A 19173-nucleotide genomic window follows, 5' to 3' on the forward strand; every position below is an offset into this window, starting at 1 on the left:
CCGATTCCTGCGCCCAAGCACTGATTGCAACCTGGGTAGCACGCTTCGGGGTACCGGCCCACATTACCTCCGACAGAGGCGCCCAGTTCACCTCCAGCCTGTGGTCAGCTGTAGCTGCAGCTACACCACACAACTGCCTACCACCCACAGTCAAACGGACTGGTGGAACGCTTCCACCGTCACTTGAAGTCGGCTCTCATGGCCCGCCTGAGAGGACCTAACTGGGTGGACGAGCTTCCCTGGGTCCTGCTTGGAATTCGTACAGCGCCCAAAGAGGATCTGCATGCCTCGTCGGCCGAGTTGGTGTACGGCGCACCTCTGGCCGTCCCAGGAGAGTTCATACCAGCCCCAAGGGGGCAAGAGGAAGAACCCGCAGCAGTCCTGGACAGACTACGCGAAAGGCTTGGCAACCTGGCCCCCGTACCGACTTCACAGCATGGACAGAACCCGACCCATGTACCCAAAGACCTGCAGAACTGTAAGTTTGTGTTTGTACGAAGGGGCGGACACCGGGCGCCGCTACAGCGGCCGTATGAGGGGCCGTTCAGAGTGATCAACAACAACGGGTCCACATATGTTCTGGACATTGGGGGGGAAAGAGGAGGTTTTCACGGTGGACTGACTCAAACCAGCCCATGTGGACTTGGCGCAGCCGGTCGCGGTTCAGGCACCACGGCGCAGAGGCAGACCTCCCAAACAGAGGCTGATCCAGACTGTGGACATTGGGGGGTGTATCGCCGGTTCTGGGAGGCGGTTATGTGGCGACCCACTTTCTGCTCAGGCGAACCGGCTCACAAATAGCCAGCGCGCGGGGAGAGACTTCGGTAATGCACCTCTGATGTCATTTCCGCCCGGAGAGGGCGGGCGCTAGGGATTGAAATGCCAGCACCGTGAAGTTTGAATAAACTAGTCTCGAAATGACTTACCGACTGCGTGTTGTTATTTCAGCGCTGTGTGTAGCACATCGCTACAAACCTCCACTTAAAATATACTCAATGACTCGGCTTCCACAGCAACCTGTGGCAATGAATTCCAAGCTGTTGATCTTTTAGATATTTCTACTTTTCCTTCAAGTTTATGAGACAACTCTACTCAAGTCTATTAATAAACCCCACCCAATTTTCTATTAGCAGGAGTGCATATTAATTCATTGTTTCATTTTTCTGCTTCCATAAATCACAGACACTTGAAGGAAACCCAAAAGATGATCTAAATATTGATGTTGGAAAAATGACAGCACATTGGACACTGACGACAAGACTTCAACAGTATGAACAAGTCAACGAGGGAGTCAGCAGAGTTAGTGAATTTGCAAGATGTAAAGAATATAGTAGACCTCATCAAATATATGATGGCCTCTTTGAGGTTCTGAAGTCAGAGAACAAATAAGCAAATGCAAACTGTTTCAGTGGATGGGATAAAAGCATCAAAGGTCATTCTGCTTCAGAGCAAGTCAGAAGTCAAATCATGAGATGAAACACAAACATTAAAGGAGCTCTGGGGAGTGCAGTACACGATAAAAGCAAAAGTGCTGAACACTCAGAAAGCGGATATTAGGCTGGCTTCCACAGCTTGCAAAATCAGTGAAGTGGCTTTAGGTAACAAACCTGAAGTGCCATGGATGGTAGGAGTCAATTCCTCAGGGACCTCAGCTGATGAATTGCTTGGTGCTGGTGATTGAGCACCTCCTATCCCTGACAATGGCAGGTATAGAAGAAATAAAAATCAGTTAAGCAGCAAGTACTGATAGGTAGATGTTAATTCATACATACACACAATTCATCTGAGTACCAAATAAAAGCCTCCTGAGCCAAACTTGCTCAAATAACAGCAGTATTCCGGTCTTTCTACACATGTATGCTGTAGAGAGCATTTTGACTGGCTGCATCACTGTCTCGTATGGGGGTGGGGTCGAAATAAGTTGCAGAAAGCTGTAAAATTAGTCAGCTCCATCATAGGTACTAGCCTCCGTAGTATCCAAGACATCTTCAAGAAGTAATGTCGCAGGAAGGTGGCATTCGTCATTAAGGACCACCACCAGCCAGGATATACCCTCTTCTCATTGTTAACATCTGGAAGGAGGTAAAGAAGCCTGAAGACACACACTCAATGATTCAGGAACAGCTTCTTCCCCCGTCACCCTCATTCTAAATGGACATTGAACCCATGGACACTACCTCACTACATTTTCCTATATCTGATTTTGCACTACCTATTTTAATGTAACTATTTAATATACATATAGATTTACTGTAATTCAGTTTTTAAAAAATAATTATTGTGTATTGCATCGTACTGCTGCTGTGAAGCTAACAAATTTCATGACATATGCCAGTGATATTAAACCTGATTCTGATTTCTGAGCAGAAATTCAAGGCCCACTCCATTACACAATTCAGGCTAATACTTCAGTGAAATTCCAAGGGAATGCTCCACAGGAGATAGCACCAGGCTGTTGTATAGTATGAAGAAGGGTTCAGAGTGTCTGTGTTTGATGAGGCACACTAGCTAGCTCATTTGGTGCTCAGTTCATGCCCCAGTGAATTACAGACAACACTGCCATATCAGGGAGTCTGGTGAGAATCCAGGCCCAAGCTCTATGGAACACCAACAAACTTGTTACCGTAGGAAAATCTCTGGGAGAGCTAACAAAGAGAGGGGCAATTAACAACTTTCATTACATCCAGAAATAGAGAGAGAAGGTGGGGGATACAGCCAAAAGTTCAAAGTTCAAAGTAAATTTGTTATCAAAATATGTGTCACTATATATAACCCTGAGATTCATTTTCTTGCAGGAGTACTCAATATATCCAATAACCATAATAGAATCAATGAAAGACCACACAAACAGGGTGGCAATCTATGTACAAATGACAACAAACTGTGCAAATGCAAAATAAAGAAAAATAATAAATAAATAAGCAATAAATATCAACAACCTCCTTGAAAGTCATTCCACAAATTGTGGAGCAGTTCAATGATGGGTCAAGTGAAGTTATCCCCTCTAGTTCACAAGCCTGATGGTTGAGGGGTAATGCCTATACCTGAACCTGGTGGTGTGTCCTGAGACTCCTGCACCTTCTTCCTGTGGCAACAGCAGGGAAGGGTGCATGGCCAGGGTGTTGGGGGTCCTTGATGATGGATGCTGCTTTCCTGTGACAGCGCTCCATGTAGATGTTCTCAACGGTGGGTCAGGCTTTACCCATGATGGGCTGGGCCATATCCACTACATTTTCTAGGATTTTTCTTTCAAGGGAATTGGTGTTTCCATACCAGACCATGATGAAACCAGTCAATATATTTTCCACCTCATATCTATAGAAGTTTGTCGAAGTTTTGGAACTTATGCAGAATCTTCACAAACTTCGAAGTAGAGACATTGCTGTGCTTTCTTCATAATTGCACTTATGTGCTGGGCCCAGAACAGATCTTCTTAAATTATAACACCGAGAAATTAAAAGTTGCTGACTCTCTCCACCTCTGATCTCCCAATAAGAACTGGCTCGTGGACCTCCAGTTTCCTCCTCCTGAAGTCAACAATCAGCTTCTTGGTCTTGTTGACATTAAGTAAGGAGTTGTTGTTGTGGCACCACTCAGCCAGATTTTCAATCTCCCTCCTACATGCTAATTCGTAACCACCTTTGATCCAGCTAACGACAGTGGTGTTGTCCGCAAATGTTATGATGGCATTGCAGCTGTGCTTAGCCTCACAGTCATAAGTATAAAGTGAGTAGAACAGGAGGCTAAGTACACAGCCTTGTGGTGCATTTGTACTGATGAAAATTGTGGAGGAGATGTCGTTGCCAATCCGATCTGACTGGGGTCTTTAAGTGAGGAAGTAGAGGATTCAGTTGCACAAAGAGGTATTCAGGCCAAGGCCTTGAAGCTTATTCTTTAGTTTTGAGAGGATGTTAGTATTGAATGCCACACTGTAGTCAATAAAGGGCATCCTGACATATGCATCTTTGCTGTCCAGATGTTCCAGGAATAAGAGAAGGGCCAATGAAATGGCATCGGCTGTGGACCTATTCTGACAGTAGGCAAATTGGAATGGATCCAAGCCTCTTTTCAGGCAACAGTTCATATGTTTAATCACCAACCTCTGAGAATACTTCATGGCCAAGAATATAAGTGCCACTGGCCAATAATTATCGAAGCAGGTTACCACATTCTTCTTAGGGACCAGTATAATTGAGGCCTACTTAAGCAGGTGGGCACCTCAGACTACTAAAGTGAGGAGCTAAAGATATCAGTGTACACTCGACCAGTTGATCAGCATTGGTCTGTAGTACTCAGCCAGAGCCAGATGTTTTCTATGGGTTCACCCTCCTAAGGAATGCTCTCATGTTGGCCTCAGAGGTTGAAATCAAAGAGTCATCGGGGTTGTTCCTCCATGTTTTGACGGTCAAAGCTGTTCTATAAAGTATGTGACAACCATGCTGTATTCATTCAGCTCCTCTGATAAGTCCTTGAACATGGCCACTCCTCTGCCTCTCACAACCACACCTTTGTTGTCCTAAACTCTGGAGACTTGCTCTTTTGCCTCTGCCTGTATGCAGGTAGGAGAATTACAGCCAAGTGATCAGATTTCCTGAAATGCATGGAACAGTCAAGTCTGTTAGGTCCCCTGGTGCTGCATATTATATGCTGACAGTAATTGGGCAGAGATTTCTTCAAACAAGTCTGAGTGAGGTCCTCAAGTATGATTTGAAATGCGCCAGGATGGGCTGATTTTTGTTTGGCAATGGCAGCACCTTAAGTGCCTGATTAACTTCAGCTTTCGGCAGTATGTAAACTGTGGTCAGGATCATGAAGGAAAATTCTCTTGGTAAGCAGAACGGTCGGCTCTTAATCGTTACATGTTCTGGGCTGGGGGAACAACAGTGCAACAAGACCAGGACCACTGTGTCTGAGCACCACAGACAGATTATTATAAAACACAGATGCCCCCACCTTTTGCCTTCTGCAAATCAGCAGTTCAGTCCATCCTCTGCATTGAGAAGCTTTCGGATCTTACCGATGTTTCCGGCGCGTCCAGAGTGTCCGTGAAACACGACAATTCCTCAATCCCCTCCGATGCAGCAATCTTGCCTTTCGGTCCTCAATCTTGCCTCCAGTGACTGTGCACTTGCTAAGAAGCTGCTTGGTAGTGGATCTTTCATTTCTTGGTGTTTCAACCCGGCCATGCTGATGTACCTTCGGCCACTTAAAGCTGCCATATCTGCATGCCTCAGCATTAAGTCCATCAAGACTGTGAAATCTCTAGCTCATTAAGACAGTACAAAAGTATATTGCTTAATGGGAAATGACAGGCTGCAGATTGTAGTGAAAGCAATTCAGAAGAAGCATATTTAGAAAGCTTTGTATGCAGCCACAACACATTGACACGGTTCACCAGTGCCATTTGGTTCAGCCTAGTTCATCACAGGCAAAGTCCTCCCCACCATTGAGTACATTTATATGGAGCACTGCCACAAGAAAGACCCTCACCATCCAGACCATGCTCTCTTCTTGCTACTACCACTGGGCAGGAGGTAGAGAAGCCTTCGATCACACATCACCAGGTTCATGAACAGTTATTACCCCTCAACCATCAGGTTCCTGAACCAGCACGGGTAACATCATGCACCTCAACACTGAACTGATTCTATGACCTAAAGACTCACTTTTAAGGACTCTTCACAACTTATGTACTCTTTTGCACATTTTTTATTGTCAGTCTTTGTCTTTCTGTAGTCTTTCTTGAGGTAATTGATGTCAGATAATGTAAATACCTGTCAGATAATGAATCTCAATCAGAATCAGAATCAGGTTTATTATCACCGGCATGTGACATGGAATTTGTTAACTTAGCAGCAGCAGTTCAATGCAAGTACATAATATAGAAAAAAATAATAATAAATAAGTAATAAGTAGTTTATACAGTATAAGTGTTTTGAAAAGACTAAAATTGTGCAAAAACAGAAATACTATATAATTTTTTAAAAGTGAGGAAGTGTCCAAGGGTTCAGTGCCCATCTAGGAATCTGATGGCAGAGGGGAAGAAGCTGTTCCTGAATCACTGAGTGTGTGCCTTCAGGCTTCTGCACCTCCTACCTGATGGTAACAGTGAGAAAAGGGCATGCCCTGGGTGCTGGAGATCCTGAATAATGGATGTGTCTTTCTGAGACACAGCTCCCTAAAGATGACCTGGGTACTTTGTAGGCTAGTACCAAGATGGAGACAACTAAATTTCCAACCCTCTGCAGCTTCTTTCGGTCCTGTCCAGAAGCCCCCCCCCCCCCCACCAGACAATGATGAAACCTGTCAGAATACTCTCCACGGTACATCTATAGAAGTTTTTGAGTGTATTTGTGGACATACCAAATCTCTTCAAACTCCTAATAAAGTATAGCTGCTGTCTTGCCTTCTTTATAACTTCATTGATATGTTGGGACCAGCAGAGATCTTGACACCCTAGAACTTGAAACTACTCACTGTCTCCACTTCTGTTCCCTCTATGAGAATCAGTATGTGTTCCTTCATCTTACCCCTCCGGAAGTCCACAATCAGCTCTTTCATCTTACTGATGTTGAGTGCCAGGTTGTTGCTGCAGCACCATACACTAATTGGCTTATCTCTCTCTTGTATGTCCTCTCTTCGCCACCTGAGATTCTACCAACAATAGTTGTATCATCAGCAAATTTATGGAGCTATGCCTAGCCACACAGTCACATGTATATAGGGAGTAGAGCAGTGGACTAAGCACACACCCCGAGGTGCACCAGTGTTGATCGTCAGCCAGGGGTATATGTTATCATCAATCCGCACAGATTGTGGTCTTCTGGTTAGGAAGTTGAGGATCCAATTTCAGATAGAGGTACAGAGGCCCAGGTTCTGCAACTTCTCAATCAGGATAGTGGGAATAATGGTATTAAATGCTGAACTATAGTCGATGAACAGTATCCTGACATGTGTTGTGTTGTGTTGTGTTGTGTTGTCCAGGTGGTCTAAAGCCATGTGGAGAGCTATTGAGATTGCATCTGCCGTTGACCTATTGTGGTGATAGACAAATTGCAGTGGGTCCAGGTCCTTGCTGAGGGGGCAGGAGTTCAGTCTAGTCATAACCAACCTCTCAAAGCATTTCATCACTGTAGATGTGAGTGTTACCAGGTGATAGTCAGCTTACATTATTCACATTATTAAGGCAGATCACATTATTCTTCTTAGGAACTGGTATAACTGTTGCCTTTTTGAAGCAAGTGGGAATTTCTGCCTGTAGCAGTGAGAGGTTGAATATGTTCTTGAATACTCCCACCAGTCAGTTGGCACAGGTTTTCAGAGCCTTACCAGAGACTCCATCGGGACCTTCCACCTTGCAAGGGTCTTTAAAGACAGCCTAACATCGGCCTCTGAGACAGAGATCATAGGGTTATCAAATGCAGCAGGGATCGTCACAGCTGTAGTTGTGTTCTCCCTTTCAAAGTATACATAGAAGGCAATGAGTTCATCTAGTAGTGAAGCATTGCTGCCATTCATGCTACTGGGTTTCGCTTTGTAGGAAGTAATGTCTTGCAAGCCCTGCCAGAGTTGTCGTGCATCCAACCTCGTTCAAAATTGTCTCTTCGCCCTTGAAATATCACACCACAAATCATACCTGGCTTTCTGGTTCAGGCCTGGGTTGCCAGACTGGAATGCCACAGATCTAGCCTTCAGCAGATGATGAACCTCTTGGTTCATCCAGGCTTTTGGTTTCGGAAAATAAAGTAAGTTTTTGTAGGCACACACTCAACCACAGAGGTTTTAATGAAGTTGGTAACAACTGCAGCATACTCATCCAGGTTCGAAGATGAATCCCTGAATACAGTCCAGTCCGATTCAAAGCAGCCCTGTAGGCACTCCTGTGCTTCCCTTGTCCATACCTTCTTGGTCCTCACTACTGGTGCTGCAGTCTTCAGTCTCTGCCTAGACTCAGGGAGTAGAATTACAGCTTAATGATCAGATTTCATGAAGTGAGTACATGAAACAGCATGGTAGGCATTCTTGATGGTGGTGTAGCAAAGGCCCAGTGTGTTGCTCCCTCTAGTATTGCAAGTGATCTGTTGATGGTTATTGCGTAGTGATTTTTTCAGACTGGCCTGGTTGAAATCTCCCAAAATGGCGGTGAAAGCATTAGGATGCGCTGTTTTGTGCATGTTGATCCCATTGCTTAGACCATCTAAAGCCTGATTGACATTGGCCTGAGATGGAGTGTATACTGCCACCAAAGTGACCCATGAGAACTCCTGTGGTAGGTAAAAAGGACGGCACTTAACTGCTAGATACTCCAGGTCTGGTTAGCAGAATTGGGACAGCACTGATATATTTGTGCACCAAGAAGAGTTGATCATGAGGCATACTTCTCCACCTCAGCTTTTGAGAGACTCTACAGATCTATCCTGATGGTGTATAGTAAACCCGGCAATCTGAATCACTGCATCTGGTATGGAAGGGGTTAACCATGATTCTGTGAAACAAAGGACACACGCGGTCTTAATGTCCCTCTGATACAGCACCCTAACTCTGAGATCATCGACTTCATTCATCAGAGACTGCATGTTTGCCAGCAAGATAGTTGGTATCGGGAGTTTAAAACCATGTTTCCTTAAACACACTTGTAACCCCATCTGTAGCCACACTTTGGGTGCTTCCTTCCACAATGTTTCCATCGGTTTAAGCAGCGATAGTTCATTTAAACGCATTAATACATCTTTGTTGACTGTACTGTCCTTGGAAGCAGTTGTGCTTTTTAGCCGTACCAGGCTGAAACCAGAATATTTAATCATATCCATTGAGAGTACTGCTGCTACTTGAGTCGCCCCTACGTGCCCCAGAAGTAAAATCGTATATTTTACCTACTCAAGGTCATATATAGTAACATATATGTACTTTGATAATGGATTTACTTTGAACTTTGTACTTTGGGAGACGGTAGCATCCAGGCAGCCTATTGGATCAACAGGCTATGGCACAGTTTCTTTCTACAAGCTATTAGACTTATAAATTCATATGTCTGTACATTGCAATGGAGTCATAACGCAAAGAGTTTTACTCCCTCACATTGTGGGACTGATGTAAGATTTAAATAAATAAATTCAAATAACACATGAAGCAAGTGCAGTCTGCCAGCCAGAGAGCAGCCCTCAGCCCCACATCTCATATCTGACCAGCTGCACCACTTACCCTGGCCCACCCTGGATTTGCCTTCATGGACAGCCTCAACACAACAAGAGCTGTGGGGCCATTCATTCCTGGGGGTGGGGGGTGAGAATGAAGGGCAGGGAGCTGCACCAGCTTCCCAGAGGGAATCCAATCCACCTGTGGAACGGACAACAAAGAGGGCTACGACGACCTCCGCAGAGTAGTGCGAATGTATCATCAATCACCCCTGTACAGTTGTGAGGGACAAGCAGAACAGAGGATAAAATGGAAGCTGGAACAATTCAGCTGAAAGGACATAGTACAGAGAGGATTCTTTTTTTACGGGCCCTGAAACTATAAGACCGTAACACATGGGAGCAGAACGGAAACTGGTTATTGTTATCTTTGTGTTGAAGAATTGTAAAATATCATGTCAGGAGAGTGAGATTCTCCTGGACTCTCCCTCTCCTGGAGGTTTACTGTGTGAATAAAGACTTTTATATTTCCCAGTTACAGCTACTGTGTGCCTCAATTTTAATCAGTCACAACGCAGACAAGAGTCCTGATGAAGAGTCTTGGCCCAAAATATTGACCATTTATTCCTCCCCATAGGTGCTGCCCGACCGGCTGAGCTCCCCTAGCATTTTGTGTGTGTTACACAGATAACACCTCAGCCAGAGATAATAGGATCTATAATTATGCAGCATTAAGGTCATAGGAAAAATAACAACTATTAAGATAGATAGGAGAGATTCTACAGGTGCTAGGAATCCAGAGCCACACACACAAAATGCCAGAGGAACTCATCAGATCAGGCAGCATCTACGGAGAGGAATAAACAGTCACTGTTTTAGGCTGAGACCCTTCACCAACACTAATGATCTAGATAGTGATATAAACACTTGTTTGATGATTCCTTACTGCACGTTACAAGAGTAATTTGAGTCGATGGAAGGTAAATGTAACACATTTTGGAGGAACAGGTAAACCTACATCAACATTTCATAAATTTCTCACATCAAGTCTGGGAGTGTTGCAAACTTATTGCCAGAGATCAATAACTATTCATCGTAATCTAATTATTGTATCAAGTGACTACGGGGTGTGGTAAGGTGAAGGATTTAGGCCATAAAATATTTTCACATTGTTTCATGACATAGAAGAAGGCCACACATTATATAAGTAGCTGTGATTCTAGAAATTGCAATTCAGTCTCAGTGAAGCAGATTTTTGTATATGGTCAGATAAAGCATTGACAAACTGTAAGTGGTAAACTGCAAAATCACTCAGTGACCATTGCTGTCTTTGTCATCAGAGTTCAGATTTGAAAAAAGAATTAAATCTTCTTCAGACTATTAATTTTCATTTTGTACAATTCTGAAATTGTGTGCACAGTTGTAGAGCAAAGTAACTTAAAAAAAATTAAAAGTAAGTTAACTGGATGCATTGATCCAGGAATCACTCCTGCTTAAAGGTAAACACGGGGAAAATGGTGATGAAGTCAAGCCCTTGACTGTGCTGTTATTTAGTTAGTGGAACAAACATCCAGCTCACTGTTTTGTGTGTTTGCTGACATCTGTGCAGTGGTACATCAGCCATATTCTAACTTTGCTCTGTTTGGAGCTTACACATTCTCTCTCAAACTGTGAGGGTTTTGGCCAGATGCTCTGGTGTCCTTCCAAAGTTAATTACCCCATAGATACAGTATGTTTCAAAAAGGGGTTGATGGGAATGGGCAGCATGAAAATAAGTATAAGGGATATTTAAAAGACTGATTGCTCTGTTCCGACCTGGAATGACCTTCAGGGTGACAGTAATACAGTGAGTGGATTTCTATGAGACCATTCCATGGTACAGGGCCCATAGGCTTGCATGCTCACAAAGGCTTGAAATCAAAATATGCAGGGTACAGGTAAGTTAATAATGAAATGCAGATCTGCCAAAAATCTCCTGTAATTAATTTTGCAAAACCCTAAATGTATATGTGACTTTAGGCACAAATGAAGATTAAGTCGTGAGGAATCATGGGCAATGGTTGTAAATTACAGCTGTTACTTTCTTTCCAGATTAGTAAGAGGAATTTGAGACATGATCCAAAGCAGAATAAAGTATTCTTGGCCTGCTGCTCAGTTAGAGAGTCGCATTTTCATCAGGGAGTTTCCTCGATTGCATGACTTTCACTTTCAGTGTATACAGTGTTAATCATTGGCACTGACCTGGCTTTTGGTTAACTCTGAACTAGCTTTTGTGAAAATGCTGCATTTTACAGAAGTATTTTACATCACATTAACTGTGAGATAACCCTTTCTACTTTAGGGTATAAAGTCTGTGGAATTTCTTCCTTTTGTATTTCTTCTTTCTTTGTGAAGATGTTGTATCAGAAAGGATAACAGATCGCCACAACATAAACTCATTTTTTTCCTTGGGAGAACTGAGAGAGCCATAAACATATTTTGCTATTAAAACATTGCAGCAGTCAGTTGAGCTGAAGAGACACACCAGGGTGAAATTTCAAGGATCACTCACTTAGTCACTGCCCAAGGACCCCTGAATATTGGATCAGATGAATTTTTAGGTATCAAGGAAGCAACATCTAAATAAGGAGCCAAATTTTTTCCTGAGCAGTTCAGGTTTCTTTGTACAAAACTTCAACAATATCTCTCTGAAGCCAGAAGGTATAATATCACCCACCATGACTCCAGTGTGGTTTGAATGTTTTCTATTTAACCCTTTACTAAGTATTCGAAGACTGCCTTTAGGACTCCACTGTGGAGATGTAAAAGCAGCAATTGCTTATTGAATTTATATTTTATTTTATTTAGAGATATGGGCTTCTGGCCAAGGAACCTGCACCCATGAACCAATTAACCTACTAACCTGTACATCTTTGGATGTTAGGAGGAAACCCACAGAGTCATGGAAAGAATGTACAAACTCCTTACAGACAACAGTGGAACTGAGCCCAGGTCAGTGGGAATGTAACAGCATTATGCTAACCACTATGCTGCCGTGCCACCCCCCGCCCCCCCAAGGAAACATTTTGACTCGTGTTTGTGGCATGGGTGTAAATTTCAGCCTAAAAAGGTCTGATCTTAAATGCATTGTACTATCTCGGATGTATTGCATGTCCACTATTAAAGGGCACAAGTGTTCCAGACACATACACTTAAAAAGGCGTCCCTGCAGGATGCAGGTAACTGCTCTATCTGTCAAAACAGATGTGCTGACTGCCACGGACCTAGTCTAATCCATTCTTGTGGCAACTTCATATACTATACTCTCAAAAATCAAATCCATTATGTACATATGCCATTATGTAAGGTAATTTCTGGCAAGTTGGGCCTTTAAAATATCCTTACTAAAACTCACAGCAATGGTTGTCGATTCCAAAGCAGAATTGACTATAAAGGCATTTGGAGGTCAGTTAATTGGGAAGTTGATGTGGAAATTTCTGAACGAATATAAGGTTCTTTCATTTAGGACCCCGACCACCCATGCCTTCTTTTCATTACTATCATCAAGGAGGAGTTACAGGAGACTGAGGGCACATACTCAAAATTTTAGGAATAGCATCTTCCCCACTGCCATCAGATTTCTGAAAGGACAATGAACCCATGAACACCACCGCACTATTTCTGCACTACTTATTTAAATTATATATATATTTATTAAAGTTCATGGTATATTTTATGTATTGCCCTGTACAACTGCCAAAAAGCCACAAATTTCACGGCATATGCCTGTGATTAAAATCCAGATTCTGATTTTGTTTCCGGGCATTTAAATCTTGCTTGTTAGCTCCAGAAGAGGAACCAGTCTGGTTACTTAGCCTAATGACTTGCATTCGATTCAGGTAATATAATCTTCGCACCAGCCTAGTAGAAAGGATTGTGGTACTTACTTATGCACTGGAGTATGGGCTCTGTCCACTTGGCAAATTCGGAGATATACTGACACTTGATGAGGCTGGATGTTCCTGCCATTCTCTTATAACCCCTCTGGCACTTCAATCGCAGCTTCCGACCAACTTCAAACTGTGTTTCCATTATTTCGCTCATATCTACATTTTCAATTGTAAAGTTGGGTTTGCTGCAGCTGTCTACTGAAAGTCAGAAAAAAAAGAGTTAAGTTCTGATTGACATAATTAAAATAGTCTTTTCAGTGCCAATAAACTGTGCAAGTGCCAATGTACACTCAGTGACTATTTTATGAGGTACATCTGTACGCTAGCTTGTCAATGTAAATATTCAATCAGCCAATCATGTGGTAGCAACTCAATGCATAAAAGCCTGCAAGCAAGGTCAAGATGCTCAGTTGTGCGTAGCTTGGCTCGGTTGGAGATGGAGGATGGCGGGTGACCATGACCAAGACCATATAGGGTAGGCTTAGGTAGTGAGGAGCATCTAGAAAAGGAACTGGAAATGAGGTCAGGGGAGAGTGTGGGTTGGCGGGAAGAGGTTGGAATGAAGTTGAATCTATATCTGGAAAACAGGAAAAGAAACATAATATTGTGATTTCAAGTGATGGAGAGGAAGAGTGAGATTATTTGTAAAAAAAAAAGGAACAAGACTTTAAGGTATTGTTTAAATTTGACCTGGAACAACCCTCTTTCATCAATCTGATTAAGTTAACTATAGAGGGTTGAAATCTGCTATAGGGGATATAGATGGTGCTTCTCCTTTGGGAGAGGAGGGAATGTGTTAATTGTTTGTAAGGATACAAAACAGTGTGAGAAGGCATTATGTTTGAAGACTTGCTTGGCAAAGAGATAGTATCGATGTTGCCTTATGAATGTAGAGGTATTAGGGTTGTGATAATGGATATTTCAGTGGGGATTTCAATAGAGAAGGTTAAATCTCACTTATTGGGAGGTAAGGTTAAGGAAATAAACAGATTGTAATTGTTAGAAATGGGAGAGAAAAGATGGATAGTTTCTGTATTGATTTATTTTCATGAGGCAAAGCTTCCTGATAAAGTTAGTTGAGGGTATATTAATTATAATGTATGAGCCTATATTCCACCTCTGCTTAGATGTTTTTATAGAGGAAGTGAAATGCTTAAGACAACTGCAGTTCAACATGCTAAAATACAGTTGAGTATGTCATATATGCGGTGGCCTTACAAAAAGTTAAACAGGATGTTGATAAAGTATTAACAGTCAGAGAACAGACTGTGAAGTCAGTGTATATATGACAGCATCAGAGTTCTTACTAAAGATACTTTATTAGTTGACAAAATTAAGCTTGTGATGTTATAATGGATGTGGTGAATTGTACTGTTCAGCCGACAAGTTGTACTGAAAAAACTAAAGTTATTAAAGTTATCTTGGTATAACTGGTGTTATGTGGGAAGCTGTAAGTTAAACTCTAATGGATGGGGTATATGCATCCCAATCTACTTGTGAAGGCACATAATGGGATTAAGAATATTGCAGTGGAATGTGAGAAGCCTGATTTTCAATAGTCAAATAGTCAAGAGTTTAAGGAGTTTATTTCTGATTTGTCAAATTCATCTGATGTTATATGTATTCAGGAAACCTGGTCGTTATCACACTTTTTTTTCTTTACAGGATTATAGTGTTATAGGTTAGTTGGTAGAGTGGTGGTGTTGCCAATTTTATAAGGAAAGGTGTAGGGTATAAAGTTGTGAATGTGAATGAGACACTTGTAGAAACATTTGATTGAACAGGTAGGGATATGAAAGTGATTAATTTTTACAATCCTTATGGAACACTTCTGATTGATTTTTTAGAAGGTATATGTAGTTCTAGCTCACTAAGTGTTTGTATGGTGTGGGGATTTTAATACACGCAGTTCTCTGAGGGGACGTTTGCAGAACAATGGTAATGGTTTGATTGTAAATGAATTTTGAAATATTTCTCATCTTGTGTGTGTGTCTTGCTGACAGGAGGGGTATGGGATATAATGTCATAATAGTTCTGAAACTGCAAAAGATTTGACTATAATTTCGAGCATTCTGGCTGGAGTGAGTGTGTGGCATGTTTTGGGAGATGAAACATTGGGGAGTGAACATCTTCCGCTATTTATAAGCTTAGGTTTGGATTTGTATATGGGATAGGAGGCCACTTTTAGGAGGTGGAATTTTGGTAAAGCGAACTGGGAGAAGTTTAAGGTGTTATGTGATGAATGTCTGTCAGAGCTGAATGTTGAGAATGATATGCAGTTTTGTAATGAAAGATTGTGTCACATTATTTATCAAACTGAGTTGGAAGTGATTCCTATTAAAAAGGGCATTAATAGGAGAAAGGCTTTACCATTGTGGGCTGAGGAGTGTGCAGAGGCAATAAGGGAGAGAAAGACAGTTTTTAGGAAAGTTAAGGAATGAAAAAATCTGCAAACATTGAAAATCCAAGCAACACACACAAAATGCTGGAGGAACTCAGCAGGCCAGGCAGCATCTGTGGAAACCAGTAAACAGTCAACATTTCGGACGAGACGTTTCATCAGGACTGATAAAAAAAGATGAGAAGTTAGAGCAAGAAGGTGGGGGGAGGGGAGGAAGAAGTGCAAGGTGGTAGGTGATGGGTGAAATCAGGAGAGGGGGAGGGGTGAAGTGAAGAGCTTGGAAGCTGATAGGTGAAAGAAATAAAGGGCTGGAGAAGGGGGGATCTGATAGGAGAAGGAAGCAGAGCATGGAAGAAAGGGAAGGGGGAGGTGTCTCAGAAGGAGGTGACGAGCAGATAAGGAGTTGAGTTGAGAGAGGGAAATATAAATGGTGAATCGGGAAGGGGCAATTACCAGAAGTTCAAGAAATCAATGTTCATTCCATCAGGTTGGAGGCTACCCAGATAGAATATAAAGTGCTGCTCTTCCAAGCTGAGTGTGGCCTCATCGTGGCAGTAGAGGAGGCCATGTACTGTCATGTCAGAATGGCAATGGGAAGTAGAATTGAAATGGGTGGCCACCAGGAGATGCCGCTTTTTCTGGCAGATATCTTGGAAGTGCTTGGCGAAGTGGTCTCCCAATTTATGTCGGGTCTCACCGATATACAGGGGGCCACGCTAGGAGGATTGGACACAGTATATGACCCCAACAGGCTCACAGGTAAAGTGTTACCTCATCTGGAATGACTGTCTGGGGCCCTGAATGGTGCTGAGGGAGGAGGGAGGAGGTGGAGGGGCACGTGCAGCACTTGCTCCATTTACAAGGACAAGTACCACGAGGAAGATCAGAAGGGAGGGATGAATGGACAACGGAGTTGAGTAGGGAGCGATCCCTATGGAAAGCAAAAAGTGGGGGGGGGGGAGTGAAAGATGTGCTTGGTGATGAGATCCTGTTGGAGATGGCGGAAGTTACAGAGAATTATGTGTTGGACACGGAAGCTACTGGTGGTAGGTGAGGACAAGAGGAACCCTATCCCTGGTGGGGTGGCAGAAGGATAGGGTGGGAGAACAGTAAAGTACTATCTCTGTACAATTGACCTTATAAAGTATAAAAGGGCACAAGCTGTGGTAAGGAAAGTGATAAAGATTGTGAGAAACGTTTACTGCACATATTGTGATAATATTGGAAGGGATATTAAACTTGGAGACATTTGGGCAATGATCAAGAAAAAGGGGGTGTGTTGTGGAAATAATAATATCCTAGCATTGATTGATGAGGGCAAAATGATTGTTACTGAAATAGGGAAGTTGAGTTACTGGCTAAGTCATATCTTGCAATTCATAATCAGGATAATTTATGTGGAGAGGTTAAAAGATAAGATTTTAAAGTGAACACTATAATGTGTTACAAGTCAACTGTAACAATCATAGTACTAATGATGTAGAGTTTTCTTTGTATAAATTTAAGGCAGCTATTGTTAATGCAGGCTAGACGTCTCCAGGAAAAGCTCACGTATATTACTGTATGATTAGATATATGACTGACAACTCTCGAGATAATATTAAAATTTTTGAATAATATTTGGAGGTTAGATCATCTTCCTACCTCATGGACAATGGCAGTAGTAGTGCCTGTTCTAAAACCTGGGAAACCCACGTCAGATCCTTCTAGTTATTGATCTATATCGCTCACGTCTTATGTATGTAAATCTATGGAACATATAGTAATAAGGAAGTAGAAAAGATGTGATATAGTGTTTTATCAGTGAATGTAGACTGACATTGATTTCAGTTTTATGTTTGGAATAGCAGTATTTTTTTATATTGAAAAGGCATATGATATTTTATACAAAAAATGACTTTTGATTAAGCTACAGAAATAAGGAGTAATTGCATATTTGTTTTGTTTTTTAATTGGACAATCTATGTAGGTAAGGGTAGGTAGGGTATATTCGGGCTTCTGTGCGATAGAGAATGGGATCCACAAGGCAGTATTTGTAGCTATTTATTTAATATTATGATTAATGATATTTTCTCTGAGACAGGTATTGTGGTAGGTAAGATGATGGAACCTTATGGATTAGAGGTAGAAATTTCAATTTTACTGTATATAGGATGTAATTAGTGATTAATAAGGTTGAATAGTGGGCACTGTCTTCCAATTTCTCAAACATTTTATCTTTTCATCTTTGAACAGAATTGTTGCTCAGCAAAATCATAATAATTATTTGGTCTGGTAACTTAAGCAAAACTGTACTCAGAAACACCTTTACTGCTGGCAGAATCAGTTCTTTTCTAATTGTATGGGGCTTTCCAGATCTAGCAATGATGTGCTGTATGAAGCACATCATCATTGGTTTAGAAACATAGAAAACCTACAGCACAATACAGGTCCTTCAGTCCACAAAGTTGTGCCGAACATGTCCCTACTTTATAAATTACTAGGGTTACCCATAGCCCTCTATTTTTCTAAGCTGAATTTTGTTGTGAAGTGTGCTGGTAAATATGGCATAAACTCCTTTCAACTTCTGAAAGTTATCAAAAAGTGACTGAAAATAAGCCAAGTTCTTGTTTCCTTTATCTGAGTGTATTCTCTCCAGATATTCAACAATTCAACAGAAATTTCATTGCCTCATTCTAAAAAAAAGTTTTTCACACAACAGACACATTTGCTGCTGTTGGCAGCTTTGTGCTGGTATAAAACTAGATTTCAGATACTCCACACTATACTGCTGACACTTTTTTTTTGTTTGGTCTGCTCCTGCCATTTTCATTCTGGATTAATGACCATGGTCAATCACCAGTTTAAGTCCAATCTCCAGCATTGATTCAATGCATACCTTAATTCACAAGAATTACATCACTACACGGTTAGAGTACGGGGATCATATTAGCTTACACTGTACTACAGAAGTGAATGGCAATAATGCGCAGGCTGGGCCTGGAAATAACACAAATTCTTCAGTCCAGGTATACCAGATAGAGAAGTGTCACATTGCTTTTCAACAACTATAACATGCTTTAAGTAAAGTCTAAGAGAAAGGTGGGTTAGCAAGAGATGAGGTGATTATGTCATTATTGTAATCAATTATGAGGCACACTTGTAAGTAATTAATTTCTTCTATCAAGCCGATAATCCCTCAGCTGAAGAGTACCACAACAAATGGCGAGATACTCTTCAGCAACACCTAGAGAAAGGCGGAAGAGTTATCCTGAGTCAGTTTGAGGAGCGGACAGCTAAACGGAGAGCACAGCGGACAGTTGACAACAACTTCACAATGCCCTACACATGCACCAACTGTGGCAGAGCCTACCGTTCCAGAATCGGCCTCAACAGCCACAGTCGACGCTACTTGACAAACCAGTGACTACCAGACAGGCACAGTACCCATTGTCGACCATGACCAATGGAGGCCACACACACAATCTCTTATCTGCTCCACCTTCCTCCAAAGCTCTCCCCACCAGCCCCTTTCTCTTTTTCGCCCCCTTAAAAGCTCCAATCACCCCCAGGATGATAACATTGCCTATTCTGGGAACCACTGTTATAGACCTTGGCCAATTAAGTGGTATTTATCTATCCCCAATATAACTTAGAACATAGAAACTTTAGAGCACATTACAGGCCCTTCAGCCCACAATGTTTTACTGACCATGTAACCTACTCTTGA

At 42.1% G+C, this 19173-nt stretch overlaps 1 protein-coding gene across 8 annotated transcripts in view; it reads right to left on the minus strand.

Moving 5' to 3' along the window:
* Positions 1 to 19173, minus strand: part of LOC140738840 (uncharacterized) — a 139612-nt gene that overhangs the window by 67167 nt on the left and 53272 nt on the right. For 5 of the 8 annotated variants that reach the window (XR_012101465.1, XM_073066763.1, XM_073066758.1 and 2 more), the window contains 2 exons: positions 13061 to 13261; positions 1608 to 1694 (listed from right to left, as the gene is read on the minus strand). Coding sequence is in view for 7 of the 8 variants with exons in the window: in XM_073066758.1 (XP_072922859.1) it covers positions 1608 to 1694; positions 13061 to 13261 (288 nt within the window). In the remaining variant the exon portion in view is untranslated. The remainder of the gene's footprint in view (positions 1 to 1607; positions 1695 to 13060; positions 13262 to 19173) is intronic. The other 3 variants (XM_073066757.1, XM_073066762.1, XM_073066759.1) reach the window with 2 other exon arrangements.

Source organism: Hemitrygon akajei, chromosome 14 (assembly GCF_048418815.1).
Source record: "Hemitrygon akajei chromosome 14, sHemAka1.3, whole genome shotgun sequence".
Classification (NCBI taxonomy): domain Eukaryota; kingdom Metazoa; phylum Chordata; class Chondrichthyes; order Myliobatiformes; family Dasyatidae; genus Hemitrygon; species Hemitrygon akajei.